We start from the raw sequence: 27035 nt of genomic DNA, 5'->3' as shown, positions 1-27035 counted from the left end.
ATTTACTCTCCATCCTTGGTGCCAGGCACATCTTGGGCAGATGAAGATACACTTAAATGTCACATGATGGCTGCTGATACTCATTGAGCACTTACTATGTACCAGGTATTGTTCTAAGTGCTTGACGTGAATGAGTTCATTCAACCCACACAGCCTGATGGGGTACATATTATTGGTATCTCCGTTTTACAGAGGAGGGTCAGTAACTTCTCTAAGATCACCCAGCTATTGAAAATAGAACCTGCGTGCCAACCCGGGCAGCCTGGCTCAAGAGACCACTGTCATTACTACCACCTTGTATCTCCCCACATTCATGTTGATCCTTCTTCCCAAGGGGGAAGGAGAGGGAAGCATTAAAAAGAGAACATTTCTGCTTGATTTTTTTTTATTTATCTGGTTTACTACATGACCTAATGATGCACATTTAGCCAGGATGAGGCCCATCTTTTCTTATTTTTATCCGTATACGCTTACTTACCCATGAAGATCACTCACTTTTCTCACCCAGATTCAAATGATTAGCAAAGAACCATATGATGCAAACAGTTTTGCTCTTTGCAAGCCATCTGTGTTTCCCAGTGTGCTGCAAACCACACCATTGCTTCCTCTTTACCTTTGTAGCGAGAGCACAGCGTTTGTCACTCAGTGTCTGAGCAACTTCAGTGACACCACGAGGAAAGGTCTGTACTGGGCCAAATGGCACACATCCCACATGTGGCATCTTTCTTTCTCTTTCTGAGTAAGTGTCATAATTCTGCATGTCTCTGTCGTCCCAGGAGCTTGTCAACAGGAGGCTGTTGGGTGGTGGAGGAGGATAATTTGGTATTTAAAGGCAAAAATTGTGCCACACATTTTGAGTTTAGGCACTGATTTTTTACTTAACCAAGAACAGTGTCCTGGTTTACCTCAGCGCACTTGAGTTCTAGGGAGATGCGGTGCTTGGTTGAGTTTGTGAACCTGGGCCCACCGATGTTCACATTTGTCTATGCTGCCCTGAGTTTACCTTATCCTCCTGGGCTAACCCGTCTGTGGAGGCCTCAGCTGCCCAGACTGAGAGGTGACCTTACGTCTTGTCTGATGTATTTGCTTTGGGAATGTGGATGGATGGAAGGGAAAGTTATGAGAGCACTTAGAAATCTTAAGCAAAGCTAAAAGAAGGTTCTGGACATCCCTGGGAGCAGAAGTGGGAATTGATCTGAGGACTGAGAAGGGGCTGAAAGATTCACCGGGCTCTGCTAAAGGGCACATGGAGGGTCTTAGCTGGCCCAGGAGCACTTAAACATACAACCGTGGAGGAATGGGGAGATTTGGAATAGAACAGATGAACTGTGCTGGGAATGGAATCGTTCCAGAGCAGGTAACAGGTACTTTTTTGTGTGTTATGGGTTCCTTTAGCGGTGAGGCCTATAGATCCCACCTTAGGATAATTTGTTAAATGCCTAAAATAAAATGCATAGGATTATAGGGGAAATCCATCATACTTAAATGCAATTATCGGTATCATTTTAAATAGTGATGTAGTCATTTACTGGCTTCTTGGCGGTTCCATCACAAGATCTAGAGGTGGTCTGTTAACCACCAAACTTTGAAGGCATAATGAATGTGAATCATGTTTCAAGATGTCTTCAACAACAGTAATGTAACGTGAACATATCTCTGCTTTGTTGTCTACCTTCCTGACTGAAGGAAATGCTAAATTTTCATTAAGACGAGTGAAAAATAAAGATGTAGGGGTTTTCTTTTTTTCTATTTGAGTTTATGGACCTTGAATCCTGAGTGTGGACTCAGGCTAAGAACTGCTGTGGAGACTAGACGGAGTTCACACGGGGACCTGAGTGGGAAGGTAGGGGAACTAAGTGAACTTAATCAGCAGTGTGGCCAGAGCTGTGGCTAACACATGAAGAAGTGACAGCCTTCAGCACAATGGTGTGCTTCGTAAACATTGGCTTGAACCGAACGGAGCTCATGTCTCAGCAGACGGTAGATCAGATCTGGGACCTGATGGGGTGAGAGGGGGCCAGTGGGGCTAGTTACAAGGCTAGGTTAGTGGCTGGGTGGATGGATGCTCACCAGACTGGCTTGGCTGGCAGGTTGGTGGCTGGTACATTCCAATTTGTCCTGTTCAGTTGTTGAGTGTGATTATTTGTTTATTTTTAAATTTTATGTATGTATGTATGTATTTAGAGTGTGATTCTTTTTTTTTTTTTAAGATTTTATTTATTTATTTGACAGAGAGAGACCACAGGTAGACAGAGAAGCAGGCAGAGAGAGAGAGAGGGAAGCAGGCTCCCCGCTGAGCAGAGAGCCCGACGCGGGACTCGATCCCAGGACCCTGAGATCATGACCTGAGCCAAAGGCAGCAGCTTAACCCACTGAGCCACCCAGGCACCCTAGAGTGTGATTCTTAAATAGACATGCTTTGAGTATTTGGACTGTGTTGGCTTGTGTAGAGTAGAAAACAGGGTGTGTGTTGTGCAACAAGTCAGACATTGCAAATTCTCTCCTTCACACACTTCTTTTTTTTTTTTTTTAAATTCTGGTGAGCAGACTGGAAGCCCAGGGTGAAGGCAAGTAGTAACCAGGTTCAAAAAAGGGAAGCTGCAAGCTTTTCTTTAACCCACATAGACAATTATCCAAACTGGACCTGTATTTCTTGCTTCTAAGTACTGACTCCCTTTAAAGCACTCATTTTTTATAGAACCATGGTTTTTATGTGAAGGGCACATGAATCAGGAAGCAACTCGAAAGAACTTTGGAAGCCTGCTATTTGTCCTGACAATTATGGAGGCAAAATTATAAATAAGGGAGGAAGTTGAATGCTGATCAATTGATTGGTTGCACTATTTAGCAAAGGTATACTTTGGATTAATTTTTTAATAAACATAAAGACTGATTAGTTCTGTCAGAATACAGCGCTCAATGAATTAATGTTATCAGTGAACGAGCTCATGGACTTAGCACTCAGCTTGGCCTCCCTGATCTAGACCTGTCTCCCCTCACCCTGACTAGCTTCCTTCCATAGGAAAACCACTAATGTGGGAGAGACCTAGGGAGAGACCCATTTTTTTCTAATCTTACAGAAACTGTATTCATAGAAGAAATTGTTTTGGGTTGGAAGTTCTCTCCACCTTCAAGGGCATAGGGTTTTTGTATGTGTACATGTAAGGAGATGTTGCTTGTTATGTTTGATATTCTCTGGGTAGGTTTTGTATAATGTGGAATCATTTGAAGTTGCTATTTTTGTGCATCAAAAATGGTCGATTATAGGGGCACCCGGGTGGCTCAGTCGGTTAAGTATCTGGATTCGGCTCAGGCCATGATCCCAAGGTCCTGGAATCGAGCCCCACATTGAGCTCCTTGCTCTGCAGGGAGTCTGCTTCTCCCTCTGCCACTTCCCCTCCTTGTGCTCTCTCTCTCTCTCTCATTGTCAAAATAAACAAATCCTTTTAAAAAGTGGTCATTTATGGGCCATTTTATATAATCAACCTAACATCTTCCCTTTAAATAATATTGTAATGGTAAATTTGGCAGTCCCAGTGATCTTTTTGGAAAAAAAAAAAATCCCATTATCATCCAAGAATTGTTTGGTTTCAAAAGCGTGGCCCCGGTGCGGTGTGTTTCAGGGCCCAGCTGTATACCATCAGTCAGTGAGAATTTGAGCTGCTTACGCAAAGGGTTCTAACCCTCTGTCCATTAGGAGAGAAAGCAACAGAACAGTCCTCTGAAGTATTTTACTGCTGAGGAGGAGAGATAGGGACAACATCTCCCTCAGAGAATGTCTTTATAAAAGTTGCTTCAGCGAATAGCCCCAGTGCACGGCCATTTGAGAGACCTCTGTCGACCATTCAAAAATACCTGTGATACTTTGTGCTGTTGCTTCACTTTTCTTTTTTTTTTTTTTTTTTTTTGCTTCACTTTTCTAAGAAAGCAGTACCTTCCCGTTCGTGTTCGTGACCTCATGGCTCCGTGGGGCCTTCCTCCACTCACGGTCCATCTCCCCTCTGCAGCTCCTCTGCCCTTAAGCACACCCGGCCGGCCCACCCCGCTTCTCCCCTCTCAGCTGCCATTGCCCGCTGCCACCTTATTCTTCTGTTTCCCGCCTCCACAAAACTTCTCCAAGTAGTTCCCACCTCTTGCAGTCGCTTCTTATCCTTGAAATCCTCGGCCTCCGCTCTATTGAAATCTCTTTTACAAAGATCTCCCCTGACACCGTCCTCATCAAACTAAAAGGACTGTCCCCTGACTTTAGGGTCCTTGCCCTCACAGCAGCTTTTCAGCAAGCAGACAAGACTTTTTTTTTTTTTTTTTAAGATTTACTTATTTATTTATTTGAGAGAGAGAGAGGGAGGGGGAGAGAGGACACAAGCAGGGGGAGGAGGAGGGAGAAGTAGGCTCCCTGCTGAGCAAGAGCCCAAAGTGAGGCTGATCCCTGGATCTTGCGATCATGACCTGAGCCAAAGGTAACTGCTTAGCTACCTGAGCCACTCAGGTGCCCCAGACAAGCCCCCCACTTTTTTTTTTTAAAGATTTTATTTATTTATTTGACAGAGATCACAAGTAGGCAGAGAGGCAGGCAGAGAGAGAGAGGAAGAGAAGCAGGCCTCCTGCTGAGCAGAGACCTCTCTTCGGCCCTCCTCCTTCTATTCCCTCACACTGCCCAGTGCTGTAACTGACCTAATCTGCGCCCGTGGCCCAGAACCTTCTGTGGTTATAAACAGGCATTCACAGGATGCGGTGAGAAGCAATGGAGACAGTCAGGGATTTCACATTTGCAAATCTAGTTTCAAATCAGACTCAGCCATTTACAAGTTTGACTTTGCTAAATGTGGGAATATCACAGACTTCTTAAAAGGACTAGATTACAAAGATTTTCTAAGGGTTGAGTAGACCTCAAAGTAAAAATACATATTTATTTATACTTTTATGTATCTATAAACACATATGTAAAATATATATTATTTAAACATTATTTCCCAATGTTTGCTGGATATCCTTCCTATTTAATTTATGGTATTCAAATTTAGTATTTTCAAAATCAAATGCAATATCTTCTCCCTTACCCCTGAACACAACAGTCTCTTCTTGATACCCTTATTTCTATTTTTCTAAAGATTTTATTTATTTCTTTGTTTATTTATTTACTTATAGAGAGAGCAGGGGACAGGGGCAGAGGGAGAGAGAAAATCCCAAGAAGACTCTGTGCTGAGCACGGAGCCCAATGTAGGGCTTGATCTCACAACCCTGAGATCATGAATTGAGCAGAAAGCAAGATTCAGACGCTTAACTGAGCCACCCAGGTGCCCCATGATACCCTTACTTCTATTAAGAGAATCATTATTCTCTCAGTCAACCTCACAAAACTGGCCATCATTTTCGATTTCTAACAGCCTTCCATCCTTCCATCCACCTCTTCTACCTCTGAGCATCCAAGTCACTGAAAAACTCTCTAGATTTTATCTCCACTGTAGCTCTTATAGTCGCTTTCTTTGCATTCCGATTGCAGCAATCACTTCTCTCCTGGGCTACCATGATTTCCTAATGTTTATTTCTAACTTCCATCAACCTACACAGCTGTCAGATTGATTTTCCTAAGACCTTTCCAACATTTCCAGTGGATCCTCCATCACTTGATCAGTCAAGTCCAAACTTTTAGATGTGATAGTCAAGAACTTCATGCTTTGGGCCCCAAATTCCTGTCCAGCCTTACCTCCTTCTATTCATCTTCATGTGTGTAAACTTTCCCCTAATCCATTTATTAAAATTTTATTTATTTATGTGAGAGAGAGAATGAGAAAGAGAGAGAGCGTGAGAAGGGAGGAGGTCAGAGGGAGAAGCAGATTCCCTGCTCAGCAGGGAGCCCGACGTGGGACTCGATCCTCCCTCCAGGATCATGACCTGAGCTGAAGGCAGTCACTTAACCAACTGAGATACCCAGGCGCCCCCCGCAATCCATTTTATCATTACCTAATTCTTAAACAAGTCTTTTGATTCCTACTCATACAATCTTGTCATGAAGTCTTCCCCACTTAAAGTATCATAATCTTTCCAATTCTTGAAATTCCAATTCTCAAACGGTCTCTTCCTTAAACCTCTCCCGTTTCCCTCCCCTCAAAATGCGATCTCTCCTTCCCTCAAATTCCTTAAAGCACTCTTATCATCTCCCTGTTAAGGAGAGAGGACTACTATCCTATCTGACTAAATTATAAAATCACGAAGTCAAAAACGATCCCTAACTCATCTTCGTGTCTTAGCTCTATAGTATAGAAATACTATAAGTTGTTGAATAAGTATTTATTGAGTTGGCAAATAAGGCAGTAGAAGATAGAGTGCTAGTTTTCACAGTAAAATGTTTCAGATATGGTACCCATCTCCTGATGCCATGGAAGATACTGAAAAGTGTTGCCTAGCGACCAAAATAACACTGTGGTAACATACCACTAAAGTGGTACCTCAGAAACCCTATTTCTAAAAACATTTTTGTTGTGGAATATAACACATAAGAAAAGTTAGTAAAACATAAACATGGAGTGTAGGAAATAAGTTAAAAAATAAAAACCATGTCATCACTATCCAGGTCAAGAAACAGAAGATTGCTAGGACTCTAGAAGTACCCACTCACTGTGCCATGAGCCCCCTCTAGATCTCTACCGACCCCCTACACACAATCACTGTCCTGACTCCCATGATAACCACTTCCTAGCTTTTCTTCTTTTTTTAAGTGGTTTTCTGTTCACATTTACTAAATGATACAGCGTGGTTTTGCCTGTTTTTAAGTTGATAAATTCTGGAATCATCTAGTGCGTCAAAAAAATTCTCAACATATGGTCTCTTTCATTAAACCCAATCATCCATGTTACAACCAGTTATGATACTTTCACTTTCATTTCTGTGTAATATTTCATTTTATGGATATGCCACAGTGTGTCTATTCTTGCTGGTGGACATACCAATAGTCTCAAGATGGGGCTACGATGAACAGTGTTGACGTGGGTATTTTTTCATATGTAGCCTGGTGCCCAGCACACACATTTCTCTGAGATACATGTCTAACTGGCATTGCTGAAAATGTTTTAAGTTTTCTCTGTTCAATGATTGGTAAGTAGTAAGTTACATTTTTTCCTTCTATCCCTCAGGATTTATTAGAAGAAGAGCATAATATCAATGTATCATATCACATGAACTGGGATTTATGAATAAATTAGTATATTTTAATTGTTATTGGAAATGTGTGTGGTTGGTTGGATGTATGTTTGTTTTCCAGTTTTGCATGAAGCATTCAATGGCAATTTTTAGTGGACTGCCTCAGATGACCACTTGAACTTTCTCCCTGGTTTTTGTGTAGTCCCTCTTCTCTCAGAATTGTTTCCATTCCAAAATTCCTCTCCTCAGCCTTACATGATCTCTATAAGGTCATTTTTCCTTTCTCTCACTTTTTTTCCACCCTAGTTTCCTTTACTTGCTGTTCTTGTGGATTTGCAAAATTCAGCAGATATTCTGCTTTCTCCATACCTTCTTTTTTTTTTTTTTGAGATTTTTATTCATTTATTTGAAAGAGAGAGACAGCACAAGCATGGGGGAGGGGCAGAGGGCAAGGGAGAAGCAGACTCCCCGCTGAGCAGGGAGCCCGAATTGAGACTCGATCCCAAGACCCTGGGATCATGACCTGAGCTGACGGCAGATGCTTAACCGACTGAGTCACCCAGGCACCGTCTCCCCATGTCTTCTTTGGAGCTCTGTTCTGTTCATCCCACAATGCCAGCAATTGCTCCCTGTGGGACTCTTCTGAGGTCTTTCCCCTCCTCTTCCCCTTCCACTGGGACCCAGGCCCCTAGTGAAAGATCGTGCTCACCCTTGGGCAACTCTGTCATCTGCTCTTTGTTCTTTCTGTCACACAAACTAGCCTTTAATATTAGCCTAATCCATAAACACATGCATTTTTCATTTCTGCAAAGTGTCTGATTTTGAACACGTGCACGTCAAAAGAAAATGTCATTTGAGAATGTTTTCTCCTTCCAACTGAATACTTGAGATTTGTCTCAACAGGAAACACTTCATCGTCATCCCAACTGAATGCTTTTGGTGAGAGAAGAACTAAGGTGACTTTGAGCCCAGATCCTGGCAGACTTGACAGGCCGTCTTTTATGAAGCTTTTCAATAAAGCTGTAGTGGCTCTTTTAAAAATGACAAAACAAAAAACCCTCCACAGCATAGAAAGGAAGTGCTGCTGCCTCTTCTGCTGCTAATTTTAGCTAGTCCTGCATCAGACGTGGCCAGGAGCTACAAATAGTTCCAACGAACTAGCAAGACCGAGAAAGTGTGGCACCACAGGCTGTGGGTAGATTTCCCCTCTCCAGTCATCTCGGAGAGAAAGGCCCGACAGGTAGCCAGGAATGAGAGTCAGAAGGAAGAATTTGCTGAATTGTCCCATAAAATAATGTAAAAGGTGAATTATTGTGCATCGTATTGACTTTATTTAAGATTTTTTAATTTATTTATTTGACAGAGATAGTGAGAGAGGGAATACAAACAGGGGGAGTGGCAGAGGGAGAAGCAGACTTCCCGCTGAGGAGGGAGCCCGATGTGGGGCTCGATCCCAGGGACCTGGGATCATGACCTAAGCTGAAGGCAGCTGCTTAACGACTGAGCCACGCAGGTACCCTTCATGTTGACTTTGAAATAAGTGCCCTTAGATAACACCAGGCACTAGGTGTTATCAGTTATAATAGTTATCATTCTGTTGAAGCTCACCTTTTTTTTTTTTTAAAGTGATTAGGACTTACTATGGAAGTTAAAGTTATGAAAGAACAGGAACTCATCAAGCCATCCCACTGCTTCTCAACCTGAAGGAGGTGTATGAACATTTGAGTTGATTATAGCTAATAACCTGTGATCTCATTTGCTAGAACTCTAATACAGGACGCTGCAATAAGGTGGCACACTGGGGACTGGAGCGCTAATCTATTTTTATTCCCCGTTCTTTCTCTTCCTTGCAAGCTAAGCTCAGCCTTGGCCAGAGGGAGGTAACCATCCAGAAAGGACCACTGTTTCGGGTCGCGGGCTACCCTGTCAGCATTGGCTGCAATGTCACGGGCTACCAGGGACCTGCTGAGCAGAATTTCCAGTGGTCTGTTTACCTGCCTAAAACCCCAAAACAAGAAATCCAGATCGTGAGCACCAAGGATGCTAGCTTCTCTTATGTGGTGTACGCACAGCGAGTGCGAAGCGGGGAGATCTATGTGGAGAGGATCCGGGGCAACTCAGTCTTCTTGCACATCTCAGAGCCCCAGCTGAAGGATTCTGGCGAGTATGAGTGTCACACACCGAACACGGATGAAAGATACTATGGCAATTACAGCGCGAAGACTAGGCTAATTGGTAAGCTATGGGCCCACCTGCGTCCGGCAGCCCCCAGAAGCCAGAGCCCCACCATCACAATGCCTTGTGCCATGTAACGTGGCTTCACATCATGTCCTTGCTTTGGCAAGAGAACCCTGGAAGCCCTCTGGGTATTTTGCAGATGGGTCACACATTGGTATCTCCCTTTCTCTCAAACACTCAGTTCGTCTTTCTGGTCAACTTGGTCCACTGCCAAGATTTAGATAGCGTGTGGTCTTCCAAAGGCTTGGTCCATAGCTAGCCACGGGGTGATCGTAGCAACAGCATCAAACAAAATTCTGAGAGTTCTTCCCATGTCCTGTCTCTTCTTGGGGGCAGGACGTTAACTTGATAAGAGAGCTGGAGTTAATACGGTCAAGTAGTAAGTCATTCAGTTGGAAATGAATATTCCCAAGCTAGTCATCTCAAGCAGATTTACATAGAGAGGTTCATAGTCCTTGCAATTACATTTTATCCCTTTGCCTAGAATACCTTAGCACCCCTTTTTCAATCTAGCCAACCCACATGTACTTGTGAACCCAGTTTAGCTCTTACCTCTTCTGTGAAATCTGTCCTGTCTCAGGCAATATATTCCCATCTTTGTTTCCTCCTGATGCTCTATTCACATCGCTATTATTAGCACTCCCCCAGTGTATGTGGTATTTGGCTGCTTATACGACTCCTTCCTCACCTCGAGCTCCAGCAGAATCATGATCTCAGCCCCTAGCACGGTGGGTAGCACTGGGTAGCTGCTCAATAAATACTCATTGATCGAATCTAAGTGTTGCTTTCCCATAAGCTTAGGCTGCATGATTTCCTCTGAGGAAGAACACAGTTAGAGGGTAGTAGGATGGTTATCAAAACTTTGGTAAGGGCTGCATTTGAGCTCTGAACGATTATAAGAGATTATTCCAGAACTTCACAAAGAAGCAGGTTAAGGCGTCAGAAAATGAAGCAACTTGCTCCAATTCCTGTAGTCAAATAGGGACAGATTTAGGACCAGAATCTAGGTCTTCTGGCTCCCAGTGCTCTTCCCTTTTAAATACTCTGTGTCTGAGTAGCTAATTTGGTCACTGCCTCAGCTAAAAACGTAAAGTCAGGGTCAATACATCACTAAGCCATTAGTTTCGCCAAGTTCCACAGACTGTGTATACAGACGCTGATGTTCCCCTTGGCAATAGGGAAAGCCCGGGGCTGGTGGAAAAGTAACTCCAAGTCGGTGCTTTACGGACGGTGGGTCAGGGCGCCATCTCCTTCCGAGCAGGCTTGTCTGGCAGGATACTGGGCCAGTCAGTTATCATCGTTCCTTTGCTTCCAGTTATTCCAGATACCCTCTCTGCCACCATGAGTTCCCAGACTCTCAGTAAGGAGGAGGGTGAATCATTAGAACTGACCTGCGAAGCAGCCAAAGCCACAGCTCAGCACACTCACCTCTCTGTCACCTGGTACCTGATGCAGGACGGAGAAAGAAACCAAATCACCGAGATTATTTCCCTCTCCAAAGATTTCTTGTTGATCCCTGGGCCCTCGTATACAGAGAGGTTTGCGGCTGGTGACGTCCAGCTCGGCAAGCTTGGGTTCGCCACCTTCAGGCTGTCCATAGGGAGCCTCCAGCCCTCAGATCAAGGCCAGCTGTTCTGTGAGGCCACCGAATGGATTCAGGATCCAGATGAAACCTGGACTTCAATCGCGAGGAAGCGGACAGCTCAAACTGCTCTGAGGATCCAACCCATAGGTAATGATCTTCTCAAGAAACTCGTTAGTATGTTGATAGTGGATATTGATGGGGTATCTCCTTGGTGTTTTTCTGATCTTCTGTCATGCCTTTAAAAAAACATTTAGAAAGTTTGAATACATTTGGATTTTGGCATCTGGGAAGCATAAGTAAAAAGAGGGACATTTGGTGTTGGGTCTGTCCATAGCAGGTTTTCTATGGGATAAGATCTGTTGAATGGTTAGGTAGGTTCTGCAAGGCATGCCTGAAAATGGTTTTGTTACCACCCTTGCCAAGCCCTGTGTAAGCACTTTATCTACATTTTCTACTTTATCTATATTATCTGATTTAGTCCTCGCCCTATGGGACAAGCGGTTGACTCCCCATTTTTAAAACAAGGAACCTGAGCCTCAGACAGGCAAATTGCTGGTGAGAGGTGGAGCTGGTGCTCGAAGCAGGTGTGTCTCTTGGAAGCCCCCACACCGCAGACCCCTGGGCCTCAGAGTAGCTCTAGCAGTTTCCATCGTGGAGCCTTGTCTTAGTCACTGCCAGGACTTCCTAACATCTGACCCCATTTCCTGCTTGGGATGGTGTTACTCTTCATGATCCGCTGGCATTTTCATCAAAGCAAGCGGGAAGGCTCAGCTGTCATTCCTGGTTTCTCTACATGGGCTATGGTCCAACAGGAAGAGGTTGCAAAAGCCGTATATATCCAGACTAAAAGCAGTGATCCAATGGTGGATCACTCAAGGCTTTTCTTTTCTTTCCTTCCTTTTTTCTTTTCTTTTCTCCCTTTCTTCTCTTCTCCTCTCCTCTCCGCTCCTCTTTCCCCTTCCTCTTCCCCCTTCCTTTCCCTTCCTTTCCTTTTCCTTCCTTCCTCTCTTCCTTCCTAGGAGGACAGTTACTCTCTTTCATTAAGAAATTGTCCTATTGCTCTTAAGGGTCCAAGTTACACTCAATGAGTTCTGTGAGGACCTATCACATGTGCTTTTCCTCTTTCTTTGAGAACAGTTTTTTATGTAAAACAGTCTTTATTTTTACTTATTTATTTTCACAAAATTTGTATGTATTTAATGTGTGCATGTTTTGATACACATATGCATTTTGAAATGATTACCACAGTCAAGCTAATTAACATATCCACCATCTCACCTTGTTACTTTTTGTGTGTAGTGGGCGTGTGCTTGTGCTGTAGGGTGAGAACACTTGAGATATCTATTCTTGGCAAATTTCAAGTACGCAACACAGTATTATTAACTGCAGTCACCATGCTATACAATAGATCTATAGACCTTATCTTTTGTAATGGAAACTCTGTACCCTTTGACCAATATCTACTCCCTCCCCCCCAGATCCTGGCAACCACCATTCTATTCTCTGCTTTTATGAGTTCAGCAGTCTCAGATGCCACATATAAGTGAGTCCCTGCAGTATCTATCTTTCTGTGTCTGGCTTATTTCAGATAGCCTAATGTCCTCCAGGGTGATCCAGGTTGTTGAAAATGGCGGCTTTCCTTTTCTCTCATGGCTGAATAATATTTCAGTGTGTACATATTTACTATATTATCTTCCTTCATCTATCCATCAGTGGACACTTAGGTTGTTTCCATATCTTTGCTATCACGAATAATAAACATGGCAAAGCAGATGTCTCTTTGAGATCCTGACTTCATTTCCTTTGGCTATATACCCAGAAGAGGGATGGCTGGATTTTATGGTAGTTCTATTTTTAGTTTTTGAGGAACCTCCACACCATTTCTATAACGTTACCTCCCCGAAAACAGAGCATGTCCTCCACACCCATTTCTCCACATCCTCACCAACATGTATTATTAATTCTCCCAACCCAGGAACACAGGACATCTTTCCATTTACTTGTATCTTTAATTTCTTTCATCAATATTTCACAGTTTTCAGAGCACATGTCTTTCATCTCCTTGGTTAAATTTATTCCTAAGTATTTTCTTCTTTTTGACATTATTGCAAGTGAGATTTTTTTTAAAATGAGATAAAATTAGTATATGACAGTATATAAGTTTCAGGTGTGCAACACTAATCCAATACTTGTATACACTCCATGTGATCACCACCGTAAGTCTAGTTACAATCCATTACCATATAGTTGAGCCCCTTTACCCATTTCGCCCACTCCCCAACCCCCTTCCCCTCTGGGAACCACAAATCTGTTCTCTGTCTCTATAGAGAGTTTATTTTTGTTTTGTTTGTTCATTTGTTTTGGTTTTTAGAGTCCACATATAAATGAAATCATGTGGTATTTGTCTTTCTCTGTATTTCACTTAGAATAATATCCTCATGGTCCATCTGTGTTATTGCAAATGGCAAGATCTCCTTCTTCTTTATGGCTAAATAGTATTCTTTGTGTGTGTATATATACCACATTTTCTTTATCCATTCATCCATTGATGGATACTTGGGCTGCTTCCATATCTTGGCTAATATAAATAATGCTGCAATGAATATAGGGGTGCATATATCTTTTTGGTGTTTTTATGTTCTCTGAATAAATATCCAGAAGAGGGATAGCTGGATCATAAGGTAATTGTATTTTTAATTTTTTTTTTGAGATTTTATTTATATATTTAGGAGAGAGGCAAGAAGAGAGAGCTCATGGACAGGAATAGAGGGAGAGGGACAAGTAGACTCAGTGCTGAGCACAGAGCCTGAGATCAGACCTGAGTCAAAACCAAGAGTTGGCCATTAACCTACTGAGTCACTCAGGCCCCCTATTTTTAATTTTCTGAGAAATCTCTCTACTCTTTTCAATATTGGCTGCACCAATTTACATTCTTATCGGCAATATAAAAGTGTTCCCTTATTGCCACATCCTCTCCAATACTTGGTATTTCTTGACTTTTTTGAGAATAGCCATTCTGACAGGTGTGAGATGATGTCTCATTATGGTTTCGATCTGCATTTCCCTGACGATGAGTGATATTGAGTATCTTTTCATTGTGTTTATTGGCCATCTGCAGAAATTGTCTTCTCAATGTCTTTTTCCAATACTGTGTCACGAGTGCATAGAAATGCAACTGATTTTTTTGTGTGTGTATTGATTTTGTGTATTGCAACTTTACTGAAATCATTAGTTTTAACCATTTTTTGGTGGAGGCTTTTGGGATTTCTATATATAAGATCACATCATCTGCAAACAGATGATTTTACTTCATTTTTCGGACTTGAATGTTCTTTATTTATTTTTTCCTGACTAACTGCCCTGGCTAGCTCTTCCAGTACTATGTCTGATAGAAGGGGTGAGAGTGGACGTCCATGTCTTTTCCTGATCTTAGAGGAAAGTCTTTCAGCTTTTCATCGTTAGGTGTTATGTTAGCTGTGGATTTGTCATACGTCACATCACACGTGCTTTAACTTAGGAAAATTCCACTGGATAGTCTTAGCCCCCCAAAAAAGAGAGCAAAGCAGTCACTGTTTACAGCAGTTCAACATATTATAAAATATTTTATATTTTTTATTCAAAAAAGATACCCTACTCCTTATACTTCTATGCATACATCTTGCTTAATAGGATTGCTATCAGAAAAGCTACGTGCGCTGCTCTTCCTGAAAGACTGAAGGAATAGGCAAGGACATTTTTTTTTTTAAAGATTTTCTTTCTTTATTTATTTGACAGACAGAGATCACAAGCAGGCAGAGAGGCAGGCAGAGAGAGAGGAGGAAGCAGGCTCCCTGCCAAGCAGAGAGCCCGATGCGGGGCTCGATCCCAGGACCCTGAGATCATGACCTGAGCCGAAGGCAGCGGCTTAACCCACTGATCCACCCAGGCGCCCCGGCAAGGACATTTTTGATTCTAGGCATTGCTTTGGCTGACCTCCTCTTCAGAGCTCAACTCCCACATGAAATGCAATCCCCACAGTACCCTTACAGGGGGTATTATCTCTCTGTGGTCCCGAAAGGACCAATGCCGAGGCTTCTCTAAACACCTGCGTTGCTTTTGTTTCCTAGTGAGAGATTTTCACATCGACATTTCAGCTGAAAGCACGTGGACTGCAGGGAATTCCTTGGAACTGGTCTGCCTGGTTGTAGGTGGTGGCCGGGACCCATGGCTTCAGGGCATTTGGTTCTTCAACGGTAATGAGATGGCCCGCATGGACGCTGGGGGTGTTCTGGACCTGAAAGGAGACTACAGAGAGAGAGCAAGTCAAGGACAGCTCCAGGTTTCAAAGTTAAGCTCCAAAGCTTTCTCTCTCAAGATCTTCTCCGTGGGCCCCGAGGACGAAGGCACCTACAGCTGCGCCGTGGCAGAGGTGGCGAGAGCTCCGATGGGCTCCTGGCAGGTGCTTCAGAGCAAGCAGTCCCCAGACAGCCATGTGCATCTGAGGAAGCCAGCAGGTATGTGAAGTCAGAGCCAGACATGCCTGGACTGCTCTCTGCTTCCGTCCTTTGTGAGGCCAGGCTGCCTCCCTGGACACAGCAGACACACCCCTGGAGAGTCCGGTGTCAGTCCCATCACTCTGAGGTGGAGTTAAGAGAAGCCACCAAGGGGCGCCTGGGTGGCTCAGTGGGTTAAAGCCTCTGCTTTCAGCTCAGGTCATGATCCCAGGGTCCTGGCATCTAGCCCCGCATCGGGCTCTCTGCTCAGCAGGGAGCCTGCTTCCCCCTCTGTCTCTGCCTGCCTCTTTGCCCACTTGTGATCTCTATCAAATAAATAAATAAAATCTTAAAAAAATTTTTTTAAAAAAGAGAAGCCACCAAATTGGCTGAAGACCTAGGTCTTATTCTGGGACTGTTAAACAGGCTGTGACCACAGACCCAAGGCTTAACTTCTTTAAATCTCAGCTTCCTTAAATATACATACATACATACATACATACATTTAGATTGCCCTGAAGTCCCCTCTTGCTGCCTTAGATTCTTTGATTCTATTTGCCATCAGTCCTCATTTATGTACGTTGGGTTTTTCTCCACGTGGAAAACACCAGCGTTAACGAAACCCCCGTCTTCTCTTTGTTGTCTGTGTGATGCGAGTATGGCGAGAGGAAAGAATGACACTTTGCCTCCTTCCTGTGGATGAAACACCCGCATTGTGCCCCCCGCCCCGCAAACATCTTTCAGATGTCTTTTGTCCATCCTCTGTTCTCTTAAACCTGATACAGGGAATGAGAGTACGTCTTAATTCTGCATCAAAGCCTGACTCAGAATAAGAAATGAAGAGGTAAATGATAGCAGGCAGATTCAATTCCCTGCGTTTTGCTACAATGCGAGGTGCCTGTCCGAACAGGTCCATGTAGCTACCATAGGATGGACGTGGAAGGCCACTCAGCTCTCGTTTCAAGTCTATGAAGGTTGGACAACCTTAAATGTGGTGAACGCTCAGTGTTTTTTGTGTGCAGAGAAAACAGACAAATCTACAACATATGTTAGGATGCTCTGGGCTGGGTGTTATATTCAAAGCCTAGAAGCATCCACTGCCCAAGAGCACAAAACAAAACCCAACTAAAAATAAAGATACTCTCGTTTTCACTTGCTCATTGGGGGCATCTCCAAAGATAGATAAATTTCCCTTTCATGCTCTTCTCTGTTGCCCTGTTTGCGAGTAATGAAGAAGCACAAGCCTTGGCCTAGGACGGCACTCCAGGAAGTGTGTTGGTGTTAGTTTTCACACTAAACATTTGGTCTGACTTTCTAGGATTCAGGAAGAACTGTGTGGGCGGGTTTACATATTTACATGAAGCGTAATCTCTGCTTCATTCATCTCAGTCTCTGCTGAAACATATCTGTAAATCTTTCTTAAATTTGGCATATGGGAATCTGTGCCAGAGGGACCTGAAGGTGTGCTTTGTGGTCCTCAGATCATAAGCCTGTCCTATATTTCGCTTTGGTCTTCCAAAGCAAAATATAGTTCTTTGTGTAGGCTGGAGTCCAAACTCGGCCTGGTATGTGGAAACAGAAAAAGTTATTAGCAAATTTATTAAGGATTCTGTTGAGCATTCGGTTTTGAAAGTCAAACCAAAGTCTGAGCAGTTTTATCATGAAACTCATATTTTATGAATATTTTAAACAGAAGGGGGTACTCACTACCACTGTGAATGTGTAACTCACACGTACTTGATAAGATTATTACTTCTTACCAAGAGGCAGTAATGACTGTAAAGAACTAAGGAGACCTGATTTTTTTTCTTTTAAAAAAAATTGATGTTAGTTGAAACTAACCATAATGGTTACATTCAAGTAGTGAGATTATGAGTAATAATTTCCTCTTTATTTTTGAAACTTCAGTTGGAGTCTATTTTTTTTTTAATTAAGATTTTTTATTTATTTGACAGACAAAGATCACAAGTAGGCAGAGAGGCAGACAGAGAGAGAGGGAGCAGGACCCTGAGATCATGACCTGAGCCGAAGGCAGAGGCTTTAACCCACTGAGCCACCCAGGCGCCCCTGGAGTCTATTTTTAACTTGAAAAGAACTTCAAGTATAATCCTGCCTTCACTACCCAAAATCTGGAAGTAGGTTTGCATATATAGATACAGATACAGATTCAGAATATTAAATATTATTTAACTAATAATTATTAAATAATTATCATTTAATTATTTAATTGTGTTATTAGATAATTAAAATATTAAATACATGTGTTGGATGGACTTGTGGACATCAGGCTTCATTCTGCCTTTGTACCTTATCTACGTATATACAGAGAACCGGAGAAGACCCAGCTCCTTCCCCAGCAGGGAAGAACAATTTGCAAATTCATTTAGATCCTATTGAGATTTCTCATCCCAATTCTATTTTGTTTTCTATCTTTTGGCTTTGAATTACCTCACTTTCACTAAGTGCCTCTCAATGCTAATAGCTCCCCTTTACTGGGGACTTTCCCTTGCCAGCCAGGCTAAGCTCTTGGGTGTGTACCACTTTTAGTCGTTCCAGCAATGTGATAAGGTAGGTGCTACTATTAACGTTTCTATTTACAGGAAAGAAAATCAAGGGTCAGGGAGGACAACTGTGTTGCCCAAGATAAATTCTGACTCCCAGGACCTTGGCCTTAAACCTGAGATGCATGAGCTACTGAGGTGTCTTTGCTTTGCCCACAAAGCACCCAGGACAAAGCCTTGCACGGGAAGTATCTGTTGAATGAATGTTTGCATTTCCACACATTTTGAGTTTCCCATCTGGGAGCCATTTATATTTTGTAATTTAACATTATAGTTCAGATAAAAGAAGGATCTCCCTTCAACCAATAGTGTATGTATGAGAATATGTGATTTGAAGAAGGGAAATATATCTATTTGTGTATTTTCCCCCAAGTAATTGTTTTTTTCTTTTCTAGTAATTGTTTTCAATGACAGTATTTTGTTTGTTGTTGTTGTTGTTGTCTAAATAAACTCTACAACCAGCGTGGGGCTCGAACTCATGAACCTGGAGTCAACAGTCCCATGCTTTATGGACTGAGCCAGCCGGGCACCCCAATGGTAGTTTTTGAAAAGAAATCTAATTACCAATACTCCTTTCCTGTTCACAACACATACTAATTAGGGGAAAAATAAGTAGGGAGAGCAACGTCATTTTGATCTATGAAATATAAAATTCTAAAAGACTAAAAATTTAAATAAATACAGCTTCGTTACTTTTAGGCTCGTACACCCACCCTAATTAATCTAACAAAATATTACCAGATGTTTTCCCAACTAGATGTTCTTAATGAAGGGCTGATTTAACAAAGCACTAAAAATAAAGGCAAATTATAAATTGTTTAAGTGTAAATAAGTGCTCCTGATATTCTTTGTGCTGTCTTATTGCCACTAGTTAAGTGGTTAGCAAATCTTTTTTCTGGGGGTGTTAAGAACAGTCAACAGCCCGATCTGATTTGTCACAAACCAGTCAAGGCCTAATTAAAGAGATTTCACTGTGTTTTAGTAAAATTTTCATTTGCTTGAAATACTTCTTTTTCCTCTCAAATCTGTAACGAACAGCAAGAAATGTGGTCTTATCCACCAAGAACAAGCAGGAAGCCATGTGGGAAGGAGAGGCATTAACGCTTCTCTGCAAGGCAGATGGGGCTGTGGGTCTCCTGTCCGTGGAATGGTGGCGCCTCCCACAAGGCCAGGTGCAGCCGGAGTTGGTGGCCAGTATGCAACAAGATGGTGCCGTGCAGCTGGCGGCCTCCTACAAGCAACTCAACAACCGGGGCCCCACGAGGCTGGAGAAAATGGACTGGGGCCACCTTCCAGCTGGAGATCAGCCCCACCAGCACCACAGATAGCGGTGTGTACGAGTGCCGAGTGTCTGAGGGCACCCAGAACCACGCCAGAGGTCGGAGCTGGACTCAGAAGTTGGCAGTCACTGTCAAGTCTCTGGGTAAGTGTCAGAGAAATCCTGTTCTAAACTTAAATAATATCAGCAGTACCTTCCTTGACGGTGGGATGTGGTGGAATTTGTACGTCATCCCGAAACCCCTCCTTGTGGCACGTGCACCCCAGGACACAGAGCATAGTCTCTGGCTGCCATGTCTGTCCACCAGTCTCTAAAGTTTACTCCTCTTTATAAGGATCATGTGTAGGGTGCCACTCGTCGGTTGTTGGTCAGAGCTAAACACAAAAGCCTATGAGCTAGAGTGGACGTATAGAGGACCTGTGCCCGTGGACGTGAACTTTGTACATCCAGGCTTCTATAGTTGCAGCTCTGGGCTTGCAGAGTCTCTTCAAGCCTGTGCGCCAGAGAGACGCTGAGCCCATGAGTGGAAATCAGGGGAGGCCCGCCACCCAGGGGTAGGGGTGGGGAGGGGAGAGCACTCCACCCACTCAGTAGCATCTGTCTAAGTGGCAAGCTGGAGAAACACTGCCTGTTTGTTGTTCCTGCTGGGAACGCTCTCAGAATAGGATCAACTTTGGAAAATTGAGGCCAGAATTCAGGACAGACTGTACTGTGAGCTCAACTTTTAAGCCCCAATATTTGGGACTCCCCATGTATGAATGCATGGTTCCATATGAAGAGGTGGTAGGTAGGAGAACTTTGATTTGATAAGCATATTGGCATTGGTGTTTCCCATGTGTTTCTGCCCACAGAGTTGAGTTTACGGGTTAAGCTGATGAGCCGTCAGCCCAAAGCGGAATTAGGCAAGAACTTTGGCTTGTCCTGCGTAGTGGAGGCTGACTACGCCAACCTCAGGGTGCCACTCACTGTGACGTGGCTGTTCCAGCCAGCAAGATCTCAAGTCTTTCACCTACTTGTTCGAATCACCCATAATGGCACTATTGAGTGGGGGGAAGACCTACTTCAGTTCCAAAAGAAGACAAAAGTTCTCCAGTCCTCGTTTCATTCTCAACTCTTAATCCATGATGCCACTGAGGAAGAAGCAGGAGTTTATCAGTGTAAAGTAGAAGTTTATGTCAGAAATTCCCTATGCACAAGTGGCCCCGCAAGGGCTTCTGCCATCTCTCACTCACTGATGATAGCCGTCGCTTTACCAGGTAAACACCACTGGAAATTAATCCTTGCTTTTTTTTTTTCTTTAAAGATTTTATTTATTTCTTTGACACAGAGAGAGACAGATCACAAGTAGGCAGAGAGGCAGGCAGAGAGAGAGGGAGAAGCAGGCTCCCTGCCGAGCAGAGAGCCCGATGTGGGGCTTGATCCCAGGACCCCGAGATCATGACCTGAGCTGAAGGCAGAGGCTTAAACCACTGAGCCACCCAGGCACCCCTAATCCTTGCTTTAAAAACAAACAAATTTCTCTTATTTGAGGCAAGTTATAGAATTAAAACATAAAATACCTCCCCCCAATGTTTTGACTATATAAGTTAGCACTGAATAAAACCAATGTCCAGGCTAATATGAAGTTAGTACACATGGGACAGCCATACTGGCTGTTAAAACATTGACATACCTCCACACGGACTACTAGTTACTGTTGCTCCAGGGCCCATCCCCCTCTTTCCATAAGTCCCCTCTACCCAGCAAGTGAAAGGTATCATGTGGCACAACAGGGGGCTTCTCAGATCAGCTCTGGTGGGGAGGGAGGCATTCTTTGGATTGGTCACTGCCTGTGCCTTACTAATCATTAAATATTTGCAATGTCTCCCCTACTGGTAAGGATAATGTCAATTCCATTAGAATACATTTATCCTCTTGATTTAACATGTTAATGTAAAGAGAGAATATCTGATTTTGTCAAATAGAATTTACCTCATCAGCTGGTGAAAGAGCAGAGGTAAAAAAGTAAGACACAACCTGGGCAAAGTCCCGCTGGGTCCATGTATCTTCTTTTATGACTTCTGTTCTCTAAAGACATTGTGTTCAAGAGCCTTTGAAGTCATTGCCACTTGACAGGCACCAGTGAGCGGCTTAGCGTTGGGCAAGTCATTCAGTCTGTCCTAGTCTAGGTACTTCATCCCTAAATTGCTGCTGTGCACTGTAAGGTGGTGATATAATGTAATGTGCCCCGGACAGTGCCTGACGTACCAAGAGAATGGTCAGACATGGTGGAAGCTATTATTCTCTCTGCTGCTGAGTGACATTTAACAATCTCCTTGTTGATTAACTCATGCCTTAATTGCTTTGTCCTTCCCGTGGTATTTAAGATTGTCAACTCAATCCCTTCTTCTTGAAACTTTCTTTTTCCTTGGCCTCACAACACAAGATTTTCTTGGTTTCTTTCCTAACACTCTGTTTCTTCTCATTCTCTTTTGCAGAGTTCTCCTCCTTCACAGATCCATTCCTTTGTGTTTCAGCTTTAGCTTGTTTCCTTCTCATTCTATACAGTTTCCTGAAGTGGGCTTATTCCTGGTTCAACCTATATAGTGACGACTGTCAAATCCATTATCCTGAAAGGTTCCTCTTGATCCCCAGACTCATTATGCAGTTAGCTCTGAGGCATATCTACACTTAGTAAGTCCAAACATAAATGCACTATTTTTATTCTTCCAAAGCTGCTCCTCCTACACTGTTCTCCATGTCTACACAATCCATCAGTGGCCCAGGTGAGAAACCATAATGCCTCCATATCCACCTTATCCAAACTCCCATAGCATGGCTTGCAAGATCCTTTATAACCTGGCACATTTATGTCTTTACATTATGACTTTCCAGCATCATCTTCTACTTTCCATCTTGAATTTGAGCTCCGGCCACACTGAACTACTTGCAGGTTTTCAAATACTCTATGTTCTCCCTCACTTTTAGTCTTTGTTCAAGTCATGGGTTTTGTGTGAACTCTTTTTTTTTTTTTTAAGATTTTATTTATTTATTTGACAGACAGAGATCACAAGTAGGCAGAGAGATAGGCAGAGAGAGAGAGAGAGAGGGAAGCAGGCTCCCGCTGAGCAGAGAGCCCGATGCGGGGCTCGATCCCAGGACCCTGAGATCATGACCTGAGCTGAAGGCAGAGGCTTTAACCCACTGAGCCACCCAGGCACCCCCCCCCCTTTTTTTAAGATTTTATTTATTTATTTGACAGACAGAGATCACAAGTAGGCAGAGAGGCAGGCAGAGAGAGAGAGAGAGGGAATCTTGTGTGAACTCTTTAACCTTTTCTCCACCAGACAAATTCCTATTAACTCTTAAGACTTGGCCTGGAGATCTCTGCTCCAGGAAGCCTCTCCCCACTGCCGTATTTGAGTTAGATAGTCCTGCCTGGGCTCGACAGCATTTCTGACATACCTTGTCACATTTGGCTGACACAGTGTTGCAATCTGTAAACCTCTGTGCCTGTAACTAGTTTTTCTCCCTGTAGACTATGAACCCGCTGATGGGAGGTATCCACAGAGCTTGGAATGGTCTGGCACATAACCCAGTGTGTGCTTAATATGTATTTGTTGAAGGAAGAGGAAAGAGACCTACTGTCAACTTCAAGAAGCCATTACAAAAGTAGAATTAGCGATAACAGCAAGAAGTTAGAATAAGGTTTGGAAAGCAGGTTGTAGCATTCTTCTTTCTGATAGAGTAGAAAGGCTGCTAGAGTAAAAGGATAGCTGACTCCATATCTGTATGAGATTCCCATTGACTGGCTTCAAAGAGACATACAATTTTTTTTTTTTAGATTTTATTTATTTATTTGACAGACAGAGATCACAAGTAGGCAGAGAGGCAGGCAGAGAGAGAGGAGGAAGCAGGCTCCCTGCTGAGCAGAAAGCCCGATGTGGGACTCGATCCCAGGACCCTGGGATCATGACCTGAGCTGAAAGCAGAGGATTTAACCCACTGAGCCACCCAGGCGCCCTAAGAGACATACAATTTTAATAGCCCACCTACAACTACCTCTTATTTACCCATGTTTGAAGGCGAAAACAAACAAGGACATGTCAGCAAATTGTGAATCCAGGAGTATTCTGGAGAGTGAGTACACAGACAAAGCATTAATAGGGTCACTTTCTCTCACTGATTTATAAGATGCGACAGAAGAGAAAATGTCTAGGCTTTGATAGTGAGGCGTTACCATGTGGAAGAGATTGGTTTTCTGTATGACACTCCATCCTGCCCCATGTTCTCTATCCTACTCTGCCAGCTAAGGGTAGAACCAAGACCAGTGAGTGGAAGGTACAGAGTGGTAAAATCCAAGTTGACATCAGAAAGAATTCTCTAGGGCGCCTGGGTGGCTCAGTGGGTTAAGCGCTGCCTTCGGCTCAGGTCATGATCTCAGGGTCCTGGGATCGAGCCCCGCATCGGGCTCTCTGCTCAGCAGGGAGCCTGCTTCCTCCTCTCTCTCTGCCTGCCTCTCTGCCTGCTTGTGCTCTCTCTCTGTCAAATAAATAAATAAATAAATCTTTAAAAAAAAAAAAAAAAAGAAAGAATTCTCTAGTGGCAGTGATGTCCAAAGATGGAACGTGCTGCTTTGTCAGTTGGTGAGCTATCCAGAGGCTTTGTGGGCAGTTAGTGGGACTGTGCAGGACGGAATGCCTACATCCAATGAATGTAGGATGCATTGCCTTAGTTGACCTCTAATGTCCCTTCTACCTTAAAATTCTATTTTCTAGTGAAGTAACAAAAGTTACTGTCACCATTCTTTTAATTTAGAGAGCAGCTGCAAGGAACTCAAGCAGTCAAGTCCGAGAGATCCTCATCAACTCCAACACCAACATAGAATGTAGCATCTTGTCCCAGTCCACTGGAGATCTTCAGTTAGCCGTCATTTGGTACTTCTTTCCCAGTTCCACTAACGCAATCTGGCTGAGGATCCTGCAAATGGACCAAACCAATGTTGTAAAATATGGGGATGAATTTCACACCCCAAGGAGAAAACAAAAATTCTACCCCAAGAAAGTTTCCCAAGACTTGTTTCAGCTACACATTTTGAATGTGGAAGACAGCGATCAGGGCAAGTACCACTGCACTGTGGAGGAATGGCTCTTGTCTACAAATGGCACTTGGCATAAGCTTGGAGAAAAGAAGTCGGGTCTGACAGAATTGAAACTCAGGCCCACAGGTAAACCTTGCAAGTGTATTCTCACATGTCTTTCTATAGGATTTCCATCTTCTCTTGGGCAGCTTTTCTTTAGAGTGGTTATGTGAAGGTAGAAATATGAACCAGGGTCATAGGAAGAGTGTCCACCTACACAATGAATGCAGGACCTGGTAGCCCAGCAGAGGAAGCAGGTGTCACTTAAGGTGAATCAGTCTGTGGCTTCAAGGTGCTTGGATGGGGACTAGATCCCTTTGGTTTGCTTATTAGCCTGGCAGCCTGGTCTCTGGAGCTACCTAGCGTGTCGTATCTCTAGATCTCTATAATAACAAGCTGTGTCATTCCAGTGGGGCTCTACTGTAATTTGGCAAAGAAAGAGTAATACGAAGCATATTTCTCCCACTGTGAACAGAAACTGTACAACTCTATAGGGATGTGTGGAAAAATTGCTTTTCAACATTTGGCTGCCTAAACATAAGGCGAATAAGAGTAGTTAACTGTTGGAATGGCTTACTGAGTGAGTCTCCTCTTCCTCAGGAGATCTTTAAAGATGTAACAGAAGTTCCATCCATTTGCATTGGTCTAGGAGTGCTGCGGTCGAAATGTGGGCAGGGTTCATTAGATCCCTTGGTGTTAGTTAGGTCACCTCCAATGTTGATTAAAATTAAATGAATGTCACAGCGAAGGTTCAGAAACTGGCTGAGATCCAACAGCACAATGCAAATAAGTGGTGCTTAAAATTTTATTTTCAATATAACACCCAAAAATAAGATTATAATGAACATTGCTCTGCATTAGACAATTAGAGATACAACGAGAAATAAGGCACAGCTCTTGCCTTAAGGAGCTTACAATCTGTTGGGGGCGGCAGAGCAAGACAGTAGCTTAGCGTTGGGATCTCTTCCTGCTGCTCTGCCTCCTCTTCTCCATGTTCTTCAGGCCTTCTTCTCCCTGCTAAATGTGGGTGTTCCTCAGGGACAGATCCTGGGCCCCTTTGTCTTCTTATTCTCTGCTTGCTTCAGAATTTCTTCAATTCTTCCTTAGTTTCAACTACCACCTTCGATGAAATTGCTCTCAGTCTTGATGTTTAGCTCCAAGTCTTTCTACCCAACTGGCTATTGTACATTTCTACTTGGATGCCCTTGAGACCTTTACACTCAGCAGGTCCCAAACTGCATTATCATCCTTGCCATCCCACGAGACCCGTGCATACTTTTACACTCTCTATCTGTGTGGCTGGCAGCCCTTTCTCCCATTTGCCCAAGCCAGATCTCGACAGTGTATGCACACCCTTTTTAAGGAGGCAGCCACTCCTTAGCTCAAGCTAGCAAACACTTCCCATCCATAAATGTGGGCTCAGTGTTGTCTGATCTTTTAGTATATCAAGAAATACCTAAAATCTTTCTCGTGTGACATCACTCGATTTGAGAATGTACGCAACGAATCTGAGTTCTTTTCAAATTCTGAGGGTGTCAAACAAAACATATCTGTGGGTGGGGGTGGCCAGCTGTGCACCCTGGTGTGTGGTGTGAGTTAAGGAAGAGGCCCCAGGGAAAGATACTGCAAAGGAGTGGTCAGAATTGTAGGAGAGACATTTTCTCTGAAATCAAAAGAGGAGAGAACTTAAGAAGAAAATGGACTTCAGTGATAAAACACAGAGAGGACAACAAAACAAAGTGTCTTGAGCTGGGAAATTGGGCCCATACTGAGGGTCTTGGCCAGAGCATGACTGGAAGACTGATTGTAGTCCAGTAGGGAGGAATTAGAGATGAGGAAGCAGAAACAGTATCATATAAACTAATATATCAATACTTTGCCATGAAAGGAAGGAGAGGGTCAAGATGGTAACAATAACAGCAACAAATCCAGGATCAGATAAAGTTATTCTTTTATTTATTTTATTTTTTAAAAGATATATATATATATATATATATATATATATATATATATATATATTTGAAAGAGAGAGAGAATGGGCAGGGGGAGGGACCGAGGAAGAGAGACAAGCAGACTTCCTGCTGATCAGGGAGCCCGATGGGGGACTTGATCCCAGGACCCCATGATCATGATCCGAGCCAAAGGCAGATGCTTAACTGACTAAGCCACCCAGGTGCCCTGAAGTCATTCTTTAAGTTATTCTTTTTTTTTTTTTTAAGATTTTATTCATTTATTTGACAGAGAGAGAGATCACAAGTAGGCAGAGAGGCAGGCGGGTGGGGGGAGCAGGTTCCCCACCGAGCAGAGAGCCCAATGTGGAACTCAATCCCAGGACCCTGAGATCATGACCTGAGCCAAGGGCAGAGGCCTAACCCACTGAGCCACCCAGGTGCCCCTGAAGTCATTCTTTTAAAGACAGTTTAATAAATATGTTTGTAGTAGAGTCGAAAATTTAGTGTGTACTATAATTTCTATATTTTGTTTGTGACTATTCTGGCCTTCGAAGTTCTCACCTGCTGGTTAGGAGGGGAACTTTTACAAAAGTAAATGTCAAAATCTGTTTAAAACTTAGTCAACTGGTGAATCATTGGACACTATGTCAAAAACTAATGATATGTTGGCTAATTGAACATAATAAAAA

At 43.2% G+C, this 27035-nt stretch overlaps 1 protein-coding gene across 1 annotated transcript in view; it reads left to right on the top strand.

Annotated features, from left to right (window-relative positions):
* The first annotated feature begins 488 nt into the window (after nucleotides 1-488).
* The window catches only part of CD101 (CD101 molecule), a 37691-nt gene continuing 11144 nt past the window's right edge, over nucleotides 489-27035 (top strand). The window contains 9 exon segments of the mRNA XM_047724905.1: nucleotides 489-739; nucleotides 8995-9375; nucleotides 10694-11110; nucleotides 15070-15456; nucleotides 19035-19279; nucleotides 19281-19419; nucleotides 20127-20531; nucleotides 23564-23595; nucleotides 24073-24481. Of these exon segments, the coding sequence (XP_047580861.1) occupies nucleotides 697-739; nucleotides 8995-9375; nucleotides 10694-11110; nucleotides 15070-15456; nucleotides 19035-19279; nucleotides 19281-19419; nucleotides 20127-20531; nucleotides 23564-23595; nucleotides 24073-24481 (2458 nt within the window). The 5' untranslated portion in view covers nucleotides 489-696.

This window comes from Lutra lutra, chromosome 4 (genome assembly GCF_902655055.1).
Source record: "Lutra lutra chromosome 4, mLutLut1.2, whole genome shotgun sequence".
Taxonomy (NCBI): domain Eukaryota; kingdom Metazoa; phylum Chordata; class Mammalia; order Carnivora; family Mustelidae; genus Lutra; species Lutra lutra.
This window is presented reverse-complemented; position numbering and strand designations above follow the sequence as displayed.